An 18,134-nucleotide genomic window follows, 5' to 3' on the forward strand; every position below is an offset into this window, starting at 1 on the left:
CAGTACCTTTCGGGCAGGATTTACGGATCGTCTATTAATACTGAACAACACACAATCTCTTCAACATTGAGAAAAATGATAATTTTTAGAAACATTATTTTACTTACTACTGACATGATTGTTAGGATGTAGTGCTCTAGGTTGCGTCCATGGTGACGCACCATTTTGGCATCCGCTGTCACCATCAGCTCAACGTAGCGAGGGTAGGAGAGGAAGCGCTTGCGTCTGCGTGGGGATCTGGGGTGTGCGCTGGTTAAGTTGTTGTCATAAACGTGTTGATCATCTATCGTGGCTCTGAGAGAGTCCAGCTCCTCTCCCATGTTCTCTCTGCTCTCAAAAGCAACGGGCTTCTTGGAGTCCTCTGTTTTAAGAGAGAAATGTTATGATAAATGATGACGTAAGGAGGAATAGTTGTTTGGAGCTAAAATCTTGATTATATGGGAGAATTGGACAATTAAATACTCAAATTTTTCTACATTGGACACCCACCACTCTGTTACAAAGGCTTTTCATGAGCGAGCATGGTACATCTACAGTTAAAAGCCAAGGGTTTTAGCTTAGCTGAATTCCAGTGAAGCTGGACTTCTATGGCAAAAACCCACCATAAATTATTATATCATTCCAGTGCTCAGGAAAACAGTTGTACTAAGAGACACTGGGTCAGGGTCAAGCTTTGAGAATAAGAGTTTTCAGGTCAGGCAATGTGCACACTCACTGCATGAGTGTAAGCCACACAAAGAAAGAAAATCCCATGAGAATATTTGACCAACTCACAGAGGCAGTAGCCTGATGACGTCTGCAATGGGATATCAAAATCCTACAATTACATTATGCATAGAATCGAGGTGAACGCTTTCACCAACAGCCCCAGTCAGAAGGAGATAAAAAAAAGAACCAGGACATCAGCCATATACTGTGCATCCTCAACTGGCCTTCTCTCAGCTGAACTGCACGTGTTGAGCTGGCTAAGAGCAAGAGATTCCTTCACCATGACAGAGCAAAGTTAAAAAAGGGATACAGTGGCAGAGACACAGACTAGGAAAGCGTGAAGAGCTTGTTTCATTGGAGGAAAGGAAAAGAATAATCTGTAGAGGTTAATGTCAAAGCAGATTTAATTCCACATGCATAAATGACTGTCCATGTCCACAGGTGTGTTTCCTAAGACTGTAGCCTGAGCAGGGTAACAAGAAGAAGCTGCAGTATATTCATGTTACTGACCAGCAAACCACCAAATACTGAAAACTAAGTGATGGATCTTTATCAGGAAAAATCTCTCCAACATATTCAATCAAGTTAATCACAAATACATCAAAGATTGTCTGTATAGTCTGAATGTCAAAAATGTCAGAATTGATCAGCATTGGATGGATTTCCATAGCCCCTTTTGTTCTGAAACAGGCCATCTGAGGACTTGTGTTGTCCAGATTTGCAGTGATGCAAATCCACATGTGTAAGAAAGACTGCTTGCATTTCTGCCATCTCTCAGCGAGAGGAAGATGGAGTTAGGCAGCCACCAGTGCCACAGAAATGTAGCAGGAGTGAGTGGTACATCACACAAACACACAATCTTAGATTTCTTATACCACCATAACTCAAAAGCATTTTTCTCTAGCATGTTCAGAAATTAGCCTTGATAAGTGTTAAGCTAACTGGCTAGCCTAGCTAGCTTTCCCTGTTTTGCGGTGAGTCAGTGTGGTTTCAGTGTTATACCATTAGTGGTTGCTGCAACAGTTGTTAAGTGACTTACACAGTCACACAGAGAGTATGCAGATCCCACTATATTGTCCTTAAATGCTTTTAGTTAATGCTGGCTATCAGTAACAACTCACAGATATGCATGCATTTGTTTCTTTAGGCTTTATTTCAGAAACTAGAGAACTATGCACCACTATGCAGTACCATTTGTACTACTTGTAGCCTACTACCTCCATTCTGCAAGTAAAGAGCTCAAATCCAACTGATCCATCTGTTCTCTGGTTTGGATTTTCCCAATAAACTCACATTTCACTTGTAAATAATGACCACTTATAGTCAGTATAAAATGCTTTATAATGTGTTGTGATTATTGTCATAAAGAATTAGAAATACGAGTGCTCATAACTATAATTATGCATTAATATAAAAAAAACAATATAATGCATTATACGTATGATTATAATGCATTATAATGTGTTATAGACATGGGCATCAAAAAAAGTGTAACTGATGATAATAATAATAATTCTGATTCTGATACTGATATTTTCTGAGGCAGTTATCCACTTATAAAGTTTCAACCCTACCAATCCCTCACATATTTTCTGGTCATGGATAAAAATATAAACATTCTGGGACAGGGTTATTGAGATTCTTGAGGATATGCTATAAGATTCCCAGGGAGCCCCAGATTGTGTACCTGGGATTAATACTGGTGACATCTATCTCTTCAAAATACTGATACTTGCACGTAAAAAAGCCCATCAAAATTGACATCACACATATTGTGAATTTTTTTCAGTGTAAAAGTAACTGAAAACTATAAAAAAGGAACTAGAATCTAGTGGCATATAAATTAAACATGAAATGACATTCAATGAACATTATATGACTGCCAAGCATAGTTTGGAGTCCGTCATCCTAAACAACCTCCTCAACTTTGGATAACCCGATTATAGTGAAGAGTTCCATTGTCCTCTGAACACTCAATCTTTCCAGACAGTCAGACAGAGAGAGATTGTGTGTAACTGTTAGGTCAGAGAAAAACAAAAAAAGAGGAAAGAAAACTTGTTGAGCGCTCCGAGATTATTCAAGCGATGCCCCCAGTGGGCACGCGAGGTGTAGCGTGACTCCTTGGCACAATGGCACACAGCTCTTGCCGCCATGAGGCCCAGCCCCATGCCAGTGCCAGCATCCAGTCAGCGCCAAGCCCGTCTGTGCTCGCGCACACAGCCCGGGCAGCTGGGCCAGAACAGAGCTTTGTATTTTCCAGGAAAATCTCTCCAAGGCCAAACCCACTACACTAAACCCCTTAAACAGACTCATCACTGCAGACAGTCTGACATCAAAGGGATTATCAAAGCACAGAAGGGTATTTACATCTACAGAAATTGGTGTTAAGACTCAGTACAAGCGAGGGTGAGATGAAAAAAGAGGAAGAGAAAGAGGAGGTGAAAATATGGTCTCTGTTATAATAGCCTTTGAATCAGTGCAGATTAGCCACACACAGCCTTTCCCAAATCTCCTTAGGTTCAAATCCCCCTCTCACTAGGTAGTGAGCTGCTACTTACACCATGAGAAGACAGGGGTGACCGCTCTGACCCGCCGGACCCACAGAGACATGACATCACCTTCACTGGACATCACATCAGCATCAGTTACACAACTACATCTCTGGATTTTACACATTGGAATTAATTACCAAACATCAAAATGTGATACATTTAATTTCTTTTTGCACTAGCAAAAACTTCATGATAGGCGTGAGCCTATAAAACCGAGCTCCAGCGGTTTTTCATAACAGAGAACAATAAAAGAGTCTTGCACGGCATGAGCACAAGCATTTATAAATGTTGTAATTTGGTTGGCTCCAGCATGCACAAAGTTGAAACAGGCCCGACACCACACTCACTTTTCTGCTCCAACACCACTTGACTTGTAAAATTGCAAAAGTCCTTTCATGGTTGTTCCAAAAAATAATCAAACACAACAAATATTATAAACTATTCACTCAATAACATGTTTAATTGCACACCAAGTACCCCACACCCCTTATGACTGAACAGTTTCATCCATATTTAAAGATTTCAGATGGGTTTGAATGTGTATACTTTTACACTCATTCATAAACATTAAGGTATGGAAGCATTCTGATGCTTGTAAATACACTTTCTGTTTGAGCCCATTCATGTACATCCAGCCTGTCCAAAAAAAGAGACTGAGATTTCAATCTAGATCAAAGAGTTGCTCTTTGACTCTCCTTCAGTTCTCTGTCAAAAGTATCAATGCCAAGAGACCAACAATGGGGAACCCGCATTTCATTGTTGAACTAATTAACATTCTTTTACAGTGGCTCGCTGAGAGTTGAAGCGCCCTGTTCCCTGGGTGCCAATTAAATAGACAGTATTCCTTACATTGAGTATAGGTAGCGCCCTGGCTCTATACGAGGTCAGACACTCTGCAGGTTACTGCAGTTTGACTGACAATACAACACAAAATGCTGAAACTCCTGCAGACAGAGGCACAATTAAGGGCAATTCTGTGGCTAGACAGAGAGAAGCAGAGGCAGCTATTTTTGCTGCTGAAAAAGACTTTAAAAAGTGAAGTGGCATGGCTTTTGACCTCATTGGAAGATGTTGAGCTTTGTACACTTACAGTGCTCTTTGAGTTCAGTTGTTATTTTCAGTTCAGAGACATGCTAAAGACAGCATGGTTGTCAGCTGAAGAATGTGTTTGGAGTAGCTGACCTCCTCCAAGGAGACAAAACACTACTTATGGATCAGGACCCTTAATGATGGGCAGGGGCCCGAAGTGTTTTCTTTTGTCTGAATCAAACTGTGAGTTTCTGAGTATCAGATTTAAAGAAATGCATCCTTACATACTGCAGATTAATAGCTGAAGTTTTTTTTGTTGTTTTTTTACCTTTATTTTACCAGGAATATTCCAACTGAGATTCAAAATCATAAAGCTGCATATAGAAGAACAAAAGGCTTAAAACAAACATTAAACAATGACTCAGCAGTATTCAGTAACAGGGCATGTGCATTCAGTGGTCAAATACTCCTTAATCCTGTTTTCCATGCTTGTAAAATAATCTAGTTTAAGGAGACTCTGTAGCTTACACCAAGGTACCGGTGAAAGAATTTTAAAAGCACTTGAAGCACACACAGCGCAGGTTTTAAGAATGATCTACATAATTTGTCCATGTGATCGAATGTTAAACTACCAACTTCTTGGAGTCAGTAGAAAACACAAACGATAAGGCAGTTCTTGTAATATGGCCTTATAAAGAAAAATGTATAAGAAAGACTTTTTCATCCAAACTACAATAATGTGTGCAGAGTTCTGGTTGGCTGTTGGCAGTCATGATTTTTGGAAAATAACAATGGTAAAAAGACTTGCGTTGCATAAGATTTTACAGGATTGGGCCAATTTGAAATTTGAAAGTGCCACGGAAATGTGGTTGCATCTGCACAATTCATTCAAGAGTTATGGTTTAATTTAAAGAGACCATATTAACACAGATATAGCAACCAGTAGAAGGCATTTGGTATGGAATATCAAAAAGCAAATATTACATAAGTAAGTTTAAGTTAGTATACACAGCTATTTATTTCTCACTTTTTTGAAAAGTGGTGGTTTACAGTGTAAAGTTAAGGTGAGAGGATTTTGCAAACCACAGCATGATAAAACCAACAATTAACATAGGCGTCTAACGAGAACATGAAGAGAGAACTTTAAAAGACAATTCTGGTTTATTACAACTTGGATCTTATTGTTTTAGTTTTGGCTCACATTCCTTAGAATAAATAAACAAAGAAAAATAGGTATCCAATTGTGACTACACAATTAGTCCAGTACAAACAACTGTAAAAATAAAACCATGGAGGTTGGTCATATTCTTCCAGCACAGTCCGTATGGATGAAGTCATTACATCTCCCATATTTTCAAACATACCCGAAACCTATTTAAAACCCTGAAACAAATAGTTATGCAGATCTGCAGTTTTGAGCGATGTCTGGCCTCTCAGATGATAAACAACCAGAGCCACAGGCGATGACACTGATGTTACACTGGCCACTTCTCAGCTTTGCCTCTCCCCCGTCTATCTCAGTGGGAATCTGTCGCTCACCTGTCACCTCCTCTCACCTCTGACTGTCACCCATGCCACCATGCAGTCAGTCAGTGTCACTCAAGTTGCTCTGGCCATTCCAATCAGCCCCCATCTGTTAAGAATGCCCAGACAGTAGACAGTGGCAGAAAATAGCCCCAGCTGGAATCTGTCACAGGAACTCCCGAGACAACACAACACGTTTGGTTCAATAGGGCTGAGGCCTCAGGGCAGGCAGACACATGGCAGCTATTAAAGTTATAGACAGTCTGTAGCTGCCCAGCCCTGTTCAGCCCAGTCCAGAATATATTTTATCTTAAAATCCGATGACAATGAGTGCAATAGACTGTGTCATCTGTCATGCAATGTTGTGGAATATGCGGCAATGATGAGACTAAGTATCATGCCTGAAGAGAAAACTTGCACATTGCGCAAAACTAATATACAATATGGTTGAAGACAGGGCTTTCAACACAGTGACAATTACAATTAAGACTAACATTATCTTCTTGGCTATCCAAAGAAAAGTCTATGTCCATTCAAGAGAACAATAAATCAATCAAAATAATTTCTGATTCTTTTTTTTGCCAGTAGCAAGGCAGTGGGTGAGAAAGCTACTTTAGAGCAGCAGGTGTAAGAGAAGAAAGGCGTGCAGTGGGAGCTTGGGAAAAAGCTGGGGCCTCTGCCAAGCTCTAGAGCAAAACTGCCAGGACTGCTCAAACAAATGAAGAAAGGAGCTCCTTTCTCAATTCCTCTGCAGTGCTTGCTCAGCAATTCCCAAAAACTCAGCAGGACACTTTGTCCACAGACAGGACAAGATGACATGCACTCCTCACGGATGCAAACACACACTCACAAGCACGACACATCTATGCATCTACACAAAAGGCCAAAAACAAACTGTTTTGGCTAACAACAATAGGTGCGTCCTGGAATGGGGGAGGTTCAGTCTGTCTAGGGGGCATGAGGGCACAGAGTAAGCCTAAGCCTTTTGGAGCCATCTGACATTCAGAAGCTCTACACCATCTAAAGCCAGACCCTAAAGGTGAAAAGGTTTGTCTGAGTGATCAGTGCCCGTCCATCACACTCTGGCTGTCCACCTTTCCTGACCCCTGTCAAGAGCTGGAGTTAAGAGGAAAACAAAGTGCCTAATGCATGTATAGTTCCAACGGAGGCCCAGCAAACAAGCCAGCAAGCCCAGTAACCACGCACCTCTAGGAAGGAAAAAACTCAAGGTCGCATCCACCCGTCCAGTGAGTGACTCCAAACAATGAGGGAAGTGAGGTCACAATCAACAAGTGCTTCCATTCACATACATGAAAGCGCAAAGGGAGAGCGGGCAGCGATTCAAGTCGGCTAGTTCAAACCCCAGGCGGGGGAGGGCATTTTTCCATGTAAATGAACCCATTGACCAAAAACCTGATGCTAGCATTTGAACTACCATGTATACACAGTGGGCACCAAGGGGGGAATCCTATACAATGATTGTGTTGAGGGTCAGGGGGCACTGATGCCATGTGTGCCAAGTATTGCAGCATCAAAGCCAGTCACTTCACTTTCCCAGCTGCCCTCAGTTAGCCATCAAGAAATGGGGTGAAACGCTTGGGAGCCAACACTGGAACATTGGTGTTTGGGTTTACAGCTGGGAATGTTTGCTGTCAAGCTGTCTGTATTCAATTCACTGTTTCTAATTCAGACAAAATATGACACCCCACAGCTTTAGACATGAAGCCACTGACGTGAGAAAGAGATACTGCACAGCTCCCCTTCCTTCCATCTCTTGCTTGGCTTCACATGGATTTCAGAAAGCAAAGGGAAGAGAACGAGAGAACAGTCTGCCCCTATCTTTAGCCACCCTCATCCTTGTGGCTATCTCTATCGAAGGACGACGCAGGGATTCACATGCAAGCTCAGAGACAGATACCCCGTAGAATGTGTCATTAAAGGTCGGAGCAGTATTGTGATTTGAGCCCAGTAAGCTTCTTCCCCTGAGGCTTTTAAAAGCCAGAACCAGGCACAACAAGGCACTCTGTGACTTTAAAACATTAATCACCCACTCAACAGCTCTCTACACTAGAGGTATTCTAAACAGCAGGGAAGCCACCCAGGTCGGCTGACAGAGACAGAAGACTGATACAGTTGCTTGAAATGTCAGTCAATGAGAACAAATTTCTTGGTCATGTTGTTAAGACTGGATTAACTCTTACATTTCCGATTTCCAGTGTTAATCTGTGGCGGTTTCTAGTGTAGTCACTCTTTAAAACGCATTTTCAACTCACATCCATTCCACACAGCACATAGAATGATCCTGTGGTGCTTTATCAACAGCGCATGAACACACACAGTGAAGAAAAGCAGCTGAAGACAGGATAACAGCCATGTCACGACTGCTGAAATAACAAAACATCATTTTCCATCAAGGTAACACTTTAAAAGCCCTTATCATTGCACTGTTTCTGACACTTCACAAGTATTGACGGTACATGTACAAAAAAGTCAAGCATTTGCACATGTCAGAGATGACATGTGCAAATTTAAAAACAAGAGTTCATCTTTGTTAAATTCATGTGGAAACATAGACATCCTCTCCTTTCAACACTTTTTGCAGATGTGTGCAGGGACTGTACAAACTTTGGAAACTCTTATATAGATACAGAAGTTCCAGTTGTTGTTCTGGCACTGTCTGTAGCACACTAAGGAAGAACTGAGAGATCATATCTGAGGGAAAAGCTTATCTCACCAGAGGTATCTTTCTGCTGATACACATTTTGTTTCCTGGAGGTCTGCTTGATAAAACACAGCTTGTTTCTTCTTGGTCATTTTCAAAAAGACGTTTTCTTTTTTGGAGCACAGCGAGAGAAAGGCAGATGAGTAATCATCACCACAGTGAGTAAGTCTTGCAAAGCAATGTCTTTACAGAGGGAAAAGGCTGCCTGGCTAGTAGATTGGCGGCATTGTTGGCCATACAGCATTTCCATGTGTTTGAGATAGTTGGCATTTCAGAACTCCAGCTCCCAATTTTGATTTAAGACAAGAGAGAGGGCCAAAAGATGACTGACCTGACAAAGAGTGCTTTTATAGCGCCTCAAAAAGTAGAGATACTGGGAAAGGAATCTGCCCCCCGCTAACACCACAGGTTCTCCAGTCTATCATTTATGTGATGAGATAAATCAGAAACCTTTGTTTCTCAACTTGCTATGAATCAGTTGCTTTGGGGGGGTTATAGTGAAGACAGAAATGCAATAAAATGAAATAAAATCAAACAACCTTGCAGACAAAAGCATCTTTTCTTTTAACCCCTGAGTGACTGTACATGACATTTTGTAGGCGGGAGCTTGTGGTGTTCTGTAAACTGAATTATAATGAATGGCATTTCTCATTTTTTGAAGGTAGACAAATGTTAAAAACACTTTGTATATATGTATCCACCTGTAAAAACGGTGCATTAACTTATTTAACTTTCTTTAATCTGCTACTGAGAAGCATGGATCAGCTTTGGGAAACAAGGATTCTACTTGATTTTCCTGTATTTCTAAACACTTTTACCATATTTAAACACTGATTTAGTCTCAACACAAGAAAAACAAAGACAGACGTACTACTACATGGTGTACAATGTAGTAAAGAGAAGGGAAAAGATACACAGACAAAATCATAGTACACAGAGCAGGATGTGTGTTTTCTCAAAGATTTTAACACGTTTAAAAGTCAAAAGCCAAGAGGCAAATGTCCAAACACAAGACCAGGAGTAGCCACTATGAGCAGAACAACACACACTAAGCCGGTGTTTATATCTAACCTGCTAGGAGCAGCGTCTACTGCACTCCTTCCCATAAAAAGACAGGACAGGACTGTTAGTCTTGGCTCAGTATGGCCTTCAAAGAGCCATTTATCGCCGCATCTGGAGTAGAGCCTATCTGATAAAACTGAAGAGCTGCAGCCTGGGACACCTCACAGTCCTAACCCAGCCCCACTGGTTCTTTTAATCCTGCTGCTCATTGTTTACCTGCTACCCTTTGATGAAGCCCTACAGGTGTCTCATCCATATACGTATCTTCCTCCCTACTGTTTCCTGCCGTACACCATATCAGTTCATAGTTGAGATTATGAGATGAAAAATCTCATTTAGGGTTAAGTAATTATTAAAGGATAGCTAGCTAAAACATGAACAATAACTGAATGATTAGAATAAGCATCAGAAGTCAGGGGTCATTCACCAAGCTTTCACCAACCCGGTTCTTAAGAGAGAGTATATTTAAAAGAGCCTCAGTGGGGGCTGAGAGACCCTCCAGATTTCTCACTCTCTGTTTACCACACACAGCCTGAGAGAGTGAAAGGGCAAAGCATATTAAGGAGGTATTGGCCTGGCCCATCAGGTCAGTCCAAGTTCTTTAAACTGCCGCCACACACAATGGCCACCACCAGGCGACAATGGTGGGTTCAGACAACAAGCAAATCAAGCAGTCTGCACATAAAAGATTTATGGCATCAAACAACAAAGGCCGCCCACGGAGCTCTCTGCGAGGATGACGATAAAGCCTTCCATCGTGGTAGAACTACGCTCGGACACACCGCTTTCTCTTGAGGGCCTCTCTACCACCCAAAAGCCTCAACCATAAAAATTCAAATGAAAACGGGGGAACTTTCAAGCAGCCTCCCAAGCGGAAAACCTCTCCAGTTCTTTTCATCACAACTGCAAACTAAAAAGTAATTATTCCTTCCCTCTGAGCTCCTGCTGCAGACTTGGGATTGAATGCTCGAGCAGAACAGTGAAAACACCAGGCAGTGCTGGAGCACGTTTTGTTTAATTAAGTTTGAAATCTCTTGGGTGTCCTGCAAGCCAAAGATCGTGACTGAGTATAATTTACATTTCAGGGCAGTGTTTATTGCCGTGGCTCAGAAAGTGAATGCAGGTCATCAGAAGCTAAATGTTTGTGGGCAAAAGTCAGACAGACAGTGGTTACAGGCAGTATAGTTATGCAGTCTGTAGTCTGTTACCTGAGGCAGCACACGGCTCTGTGTTGTGGTCAGTATTGGAGATGTTCTTATTCCTCTCATGTCGGTAGACAAGATGAGGTTTGTTGTGTTCTTCGTCATATTCCTCCCCCGCAGCATTTAAAAGAGGCTCCAAGAAGTATTCACCATGTTGTGTTGTAAAAGTTCCAATCTAGAGCAGGAAAAAAAGGAGATGTCATTCATGGCTTTGGTATGGAGCATGCGCTTGCATGTGTACATACATACTGTGAGTAGGTTTCATTTACAGAGAAGGGCATAGTTTCATTTAAAGAGGTTGGGGTCTAATTGCAGTCATCCTCTGTTGCCCTTGGGCACTGTGCACATTATTTCCATGCTTTTGAACATGCTCTTTTTTGACAGATGCACATGGAAAGAACATGCTGACTCAGAAAGGTCAGAGAATATAAGCGCTCACTGTCAGTCATTGCTAAAATTGTAACCATGACACCTTTTAAGACTTCATACATTTATCGATGTACAAGTACGTCATTATGATTAGGTAAACCTTTTCACACCTTTATATGCAGGCTGTTAAGTCGGAGTGCTTTTCCTGATGACTGTGAAAATGCATTTCTCCTCACAAGCTGACAATGGGAAGAGTGACATCATCATATATGGACAGAGCTGCTGACAGAGGAATGCTAATATTGATTTGGCAGCTCAGTCCCTCACAAAGCTTCTTAGCTCACTCAGAGGCACAATTGTGTTTGTATGGTAATTTCATGTGCACACTTAAACAGGATATTGGACACTGGAATGTTATCTTTAGGCAACATTATTCCATAACCGTCCCCACAGGTGATGGACGTTTGACAATGGAAAACACACAAATCGGATATGGAAAACGTGTACAAACTGTATGTATACCTTCCTCTTCGCCTTTCAAAAAGTGAAGGATTAGCTGGCTTACACGTATGCACCATATTTCCTTAAATGTGCTGCAGGCCTTGAGTGCTACATGTGTTCAGAGCATGACAGGATAGAAACAACCATACCACTGAAAAAAAAGCCCAGAGCCTCAACGTCTCTCATTGTACTCTACGAATGCTGCAATAGTACAGTTTCTTCAATTCTGACAAGCCAGTGTGGATGAGTTAAACAGGAAATGAATCCAAGTATTGACAGAATACAGTTACAGAGTGGGATTTTGAGGCATGGCAGCACATGCTGATAAAGAATTATCTTCTTCCGTAGACAAAGGCTGCATTAGGTGCAGTGATAATGTTGTAAGTCCCACAACCTATAAAAAAGAGAGGTTGAAACTGAAATAGAAGTATTCACTAAACTATGTCAGTCAAAATTAAAATGTTTCCATTTATTCACTACTTTATTTTCCTGTTCAGGATCCCATTGTGGAGCCCATCCCAGCATGTACAGAGCAGAAAGTGGGGATTCAACCTTCATAGACTATGTTACAAGTTTAACTGAGATATAAATTCACACTCACGTCCACTCCTATGGGCTACAGAGACTCACTTGAAGGTATTATTGTTTGCACCTCTTTCGCACTGAAGAGATAAACTGAAATGGTCACAATGTTATTGCTTCGCACAAACAAGTCTACAGCAGGGGTTGGTGTCGGGGTGGAGGAGGGAATAACGTTAACATTAAAAGGAAAAATTTGAAAAAAGCATGAGTTTGTTCATTCATTTAGTCTCATGAATTGAACTGACATTTTACTGGGAAATATTGTGCCTGACAGAATTGCATAGTGAATGCGAGGTAGGGAATCTAAACGTATTTGGTAGATGTTAAAGTTAAAACAAAAAAGTTGTCTATTTCCATTTAAAATTGTATATGTTTGGTCTCTCAAAATGATGTTAAATGCATAAATAACATTAGAAATTCTCGAGTTTAAAGAGAATTTCCTTGTGTGTCATAATAATCTGACAGTGACTGGGCAGCAAAAAGCTAGTAATAAGAATCATCTTATATTTAAAAACAACATTCATTTTGAGTTTCGAAGCTGATTCTTGACCTTTTGACAAACTTACCCCAAAGTACCTTTAGTAGACACTCTTACAGTCCTATCACATGATCTAGCTGATTGAGATCGCCCATTTGTCACGGAACTGTAGATGTTACAATTTCCTTTTTGTGGAGCACTCCCATAATTTAAAACATTCTGTTCAGTGTCATCTGATTGTGAGACATCAAGCATCAAGTTCCTTTTAATTAAATATGAGACTGTGGCAGTCTTGCTACAATTACTGTTGTAGTGCTCTAAATGTAATGAATGATGTAACAGCTAGTAGATGTTTACCTGTATTTTGTAAATCACTATCTATGGTGAGTTAACTTTAATTAGATGATTATGGCTGAGCCTTTCTAAAGTTCTCATGTGGTGTTAACGGAAGGCTGAACAGACAAATGCTCTGTTTAGTCAATGGAGGGGGCAGAGTTTCAGGGTTTCCCAGCATTAGCTCAGCAGCAAATCTGGCAAAAGTTTGGACAGACACAATGGTTGCTGTTCAGTAGTGGGTGCTGAACTGGACCTTACAGATGCGGGACTCCTATTTGAAGCGAGGTCACACTCATGACATGGATGGAATGACTGTTGGCACACATCTGTTTTATTAAATCCCACAAAGACACTTTCTAAACCCTGGGGCTGTTGAGTCATGCAAAGTGACGTACCGATGCAGTCAATCTCTAAAGTTAAATAGAACATAAAGGTGTCATGAGCCTGATCTTTACACAGAGGTACATCGCTTGGTACTGGAATGAAGACAGGGTCCTTTCTCAGGACAGGTTGACTCACTGTGGTGACTTCTTTTATGTGAGTGAACTGAGAGAGCGAGCTCCTTCAGGGGCTAACAGTTCCCACGGTGTGAGCAATCTTTAAGTTCCACACAACCTTCATTGGCAGTTGTCTCCTCCTCACAGCATTTTTCCTCTTTTCTGCCAGTCACAGCTCACTTTGAAAAGGCCAAAAGCTCCTCAACCCCGCCCCCCCGATTCCCCCCTGGGGACGGCTTTGAGCAACTCTGGACGAAAGGGGAACCTGCTTTTTCTAGAATGACCCCTTTGTTTTAGGGCTTAATTATTCCTTAATGACCTCATCCCAACAAAATGTGCCTGGCCATTAAGCCCCAGTGATCAGATACGGACACATTTATGACCCAATAGCCTCTGGTGCTGTCTCCATTGTCCTGTCATTCTCAATGAGTGATGATGCGGATAAGCAACAAAGATTGCTTGAAAAAGGATGCAAACATGTTTGGATAAGCGAGTCATACATCAAAGTTGGGCAGAGGGGCAATTAAAGGCTTATTACCCTGATAATTCCAGCATACCTCACATCTTAAATTGCTATACGCACATGAAAAAACACTTTATTTGGTGGTCTCTTTGCTCCAAAGCTACTCTGAATTGGAGTTAATCCCCACAAAACACAACATACACATAATACATTGTGATTCGTTTATCATTATGCCAAGTTACAACTGGAGTGCAATCACTACATGTATTGTGGATGTACTAGTTCAAAAAGCTTCAAAGTGCAGCTGATACCTATTCTGTGACATGCTATCCTGGTACTGTACACAGTGCACCTATCTAAAATAAGGATTATGTCACTGATAGGGGTTGTGACGGGGAGGTAGACTCCAAGGCTATGGTCTTCCTGTCTGTGTTGCTGTGGCCAGCCAAACACCCCCACCGTGTGAGTCCAGAATCTGGCTGGCGCAACCGAGGTCAACCCCCTGCCCCTGGACCAGTAACCTTATGTGACCCATGAAGTCATCCCCTTCAACACTTATCAGATTCTCTTACACAGGAGTCAGCAAACAAAAGGACTTGGGCATCAGGATCCTCATATGGTATAATGGGGTTGTAAAATCATTATTACCCAATAACTCCATTACAGCCCCATAAGATCTAACTGATATGATAATGACAATATCTGTTGCATGAGGCTGCAACTAATAATTACTTTCATTAACAACTTATATGATGATTGGTTTCCCTGTGACTCATTCATTTAGTCTCTAAACGTGTAAAACTTTGTAAAAACTCTCATCACAAGTTCCAAGAACCCTAAGAGTACACCTTCAAATAGTTTGTTTTGTCTGACGAACAGACTCAAATACACATGTATTCAAATTACAGTGTAAAACCAAGAAGAGCAGCAAGTTGTCACATTTGAGTAGCTGAAACCAACACATTTTTTGCATTTGTGATTGATAAACTACTTAAATTATTAATCAGTTATCAAACATTTCCGTTGATCGACCTACTGACCATTCGCCTTTGCGTGTCGTCTGTTATTACGCTTTATTTTGTAAAGATTTAGAGGTGTCTTATAGCAAGCAGCAACAAAGTGGCTGACAAAGTAAAAGCACAGGCATGAAAAAAAATAGCTGCACATTATTTTACCTTTATGTTACCAGGAAGTCTTATTGAGATCAACAATTTATTTTACAAGAGAACTTGGCCAGATTATTGATCTTTGTAGGGTACATCTGCCCTATTTGCTGGGCCTCACACTAGGGTCAACCAAAGAGGAGCAGCAGCCTTAGCTAGAGCTGATCTCAGGGCTCTTTGTGCAGCTTGCTCAAGAGCACTTCAGCAGAGTGGATTGCTTGTTGCCACATCAACCTCCCCTCAGTCTCCAAATACTACACCACCCTGATGCCCAGACTGCACTGCGCAATAGCAGCATCACCACCACCACAGGCACTGAGATGCAGGGGGGCTGCACGCTCTCCTCCTCAGTGACACCAGTCCACTAACACTTGCTCTTGTTACACTCCTGCACACTCTCTCACCTAAGCTGGGTTTTACTTGGGACATGCATGGATGGAATCCGCTGAAATTGGAGAAAGCGTGGCAGCATGGCTCGGTTATCTTAAAAACAAAACAATTTTTTTTTTTTTTTAAGTATTGATACTCACAAGGCCAGTGCAGAGACTGAAGACGGCGGGGTACTCGCTCTTGGCGTTGACGTGTCCGCGGAAAAAGCAGTGGCGCATATCGCCCGAGTCATGGGAGTGGGAGTCCGTGGCGTTGCTCTGTTCCGCTCCCAAGTGTGTCACTGTGTAAGAGGGGGCGATGAAGCCGGAGTGTGCGGTCAGATTGAGATGAAAGCGCTCCCCGAATGCATCAATCCTGTAGTGAACCCGTAAGCGCGACAGGTCATCATTTAAACTTCTCCGTCTCCTTCTGTAGTGCAATTTGTGGGGGAATGATTCTCCGAAGTCATTCACGCGGACAGGGGTGATGATTTCGTACGATGACAGCTGCTTGATGAAGCTTTCTGCAAAAAAAAAAAAAAAAAAAAGTCAAGAAAGTTTCAGCTTCAGAGACAGAGTAGTGACAATGTAATACATGCAAACTGTAGCCTGACAGTGCTACTCCAAGCATCATCCTAACACACACACACACACACACACCGCAGATTACTGCAAAAACACCTCCAGCAGTCACTCATAAATACAAACCAAAACGCTACCTTGTTTCGGATGCAATCGATGTTGCAATGTGTCCCGGACAAGCGCTGACAGATGACACATTAGTCCAACCAGCCAGATTGCAAACTGCATGATTTCCCTCCGCGAAAGAAACCCGGGGCAGTCGTCTCCAAGGCAGTACCTTCAGTCTCACCCGAGCGGCTCCCCCCCCCCCTCTCCCTCTCCTTTTTCCGCGGCTTGTCAGCAACAGGTCGTGGGATCCGCGGAGGGTCTCTGCAGCGCAAGTCTTGCAAAGTGCACTGGCCTCATCGCATTGCTAAACATGCATCCACGGCCCCCCTCTATAAACGCGAACTATCTATGACACATTCATTCCCCCCCTGACAGAAAAAAAAATGCTGCCTAATGTAAATTGCAGTCTATACTGAAAGGAGGGATCAGTGCCAAGTACGCTTTCCCTTAGCCATCCCTAGAACACCCCGTGCACCCTAGGCACTCACCAACTGTGAAGCAACGCCCCTATCGGCTCCAGAGCCAATGGTGAATGCGCCTCGACCACCACACATGGGGCCGGCTTGAGTGCTGCACTGTTGAAACAGCCTGGAAAAAATTAGCCTTCCAGTCTTGATGTTAAAATCAACAAAAACAACAAAATCATCTTGGGGGGGGTCTCAGTGGTGATTATTTCTCATACAGAAAGTGAGTGGCACACACACTTTTGAAGAAACTAATCTATTTATTTCAAAAATATCCTATGATAAAAATAATGATATTGCTATGTTGGGTTAATATTATTGGGAGTTGCGATGTGTCTGAGTGGTATAAATAAATAGTGAGTTCATATTTGTTTTACACTATATATAAACTGTAGAGCTAGAGCGATTGCAGGCAATATATTGACATATATTAGCTTATCATTGACAGAGGTTGGAAGTAACAAAGTACAAATACTTAGTTGCTGTACTTAGTTTTTCCAGGTATCCGTCTGACATATTTTTTACCCTTACCCCCTACATGTTTACACCAATATCTGTACTCCTTACCTTTGTAAAACAAGCTTGTTACTTTAGTTTTTAATGCATTTTGAGGGGAATTATCAATTATTTATTTATTGATTTGCACCATTGTATGCCTTCCTAGGTGTAACAAGACAAAACACAAAAGAGAGGAAGGCTCCACCCTATTAGAAGTTTCAGTTAGCTTTCCACATAACAGCCAGTGGAAATGTCCTTCAGTGAAACCAAGAGAGTACTTTTTACTTTATACTCTGAGTACATTTTAAGTCTTTTTCACCTTTACTTGAGTAGGGAGTTAAATCAGTACTTCTACTATTACCAGAGTCCTTTTTTAAACAAGTGTCTGTACTACTTGAGTAAAGAATATGTGTACTTTTGCCACTTCTGACCATTGATAGTATCTGTATGGGCTAAATGGCTGGCCGCCGGTAAGTGACAATAACTTGCAGCACAGTTAGGCTGGTGTCTCCAAGTTTGTCCACTAGAGAGCACTGACAAGCGGCGCTGAGTAGTTGCCCATTATTCAGTAACGCGTTATATAATTACTTTTTTCAGTAACAAGTAGTGTCATACTAGTTCAATGGAAGGTTAGGGTTAGGGTTAGGGTTAGGGTTAGGGTTTTGTCCCTCTTTGTTCAGTGGACAGACTGGTTGAGACAGACATAGCTTGGCGCAGGGACTGGAGGTGTGGGGAGGCGGTTAGCTTCTAATAAAATAGGAGAAATAAAACTCCTGGTAAATCCAAAGTTGCCATATGTTGTATGTAATAATATGATTAAATTTTTCAAGTACCTAGCCCAATACTGTTGTTGATAAGTTCACTGTATTTTTCAATAATAAAATGATACATTCAGTAAATATCTTGGTCACAAGTCTGATAAACAC

General features: G+C 41.7%; 1 protein-coding gene across 2 annotated transcripts in view; it reads right to left on the minus strand.

Annotated features, from left to right (window-relative positions):
• LOC127353282 (A disintegrin and metalloproteinase with thrombospondin motifs 20) overlaps positions 1-16,722 on the minus strand; it is an 82,270-nt gene extending 65,548 nt beyond the window's left edge. Inside the window, exons 1-4 of one of the 2 annotated variants that reach the window (XM_051382398.1) lie at positions 16,276-16,722; positions 15,719-16,080; positions 10,806-10,974; positions 108-361 (exon numbers count right to left, since the gene is read on the minus strand). In XM_051382398.1, the coding sequence (XP_051238358.1) occupies positions 108-361; positions 10,806-10,974; positions 15,719-16,080; positions 16,276-16,366 (876 nt within the window). In that variant the 5' untranslated portion in view covers positions 16,367-16,722. Of the gene's footprint in view, positions 1-107; positions 362-10,805; positions 10,975-15,718; positions 16,081-16,275 lie in introns of those variants that run through there. The other variant, XM_051382399.1, reaches the window with a different exon arrangement.
• Between the last annotated feature and the right edge of the window lie 1,412 nt (positions 16,723-18,134).

Source organism: Dicentrarchus labrax, unplaced genomic scaffold (genome assembly GCF_905237075.1).
Source record: "Dicentrarchus labrax unplaced genomic scaffold, dlabrax2021, whole genome shotgun sequence".
NCBI lineage: Eukaryota > Metazoa > Chordata > Actinopteri > Moronidae > Dicentrarchus > Dicentrarchus labrax.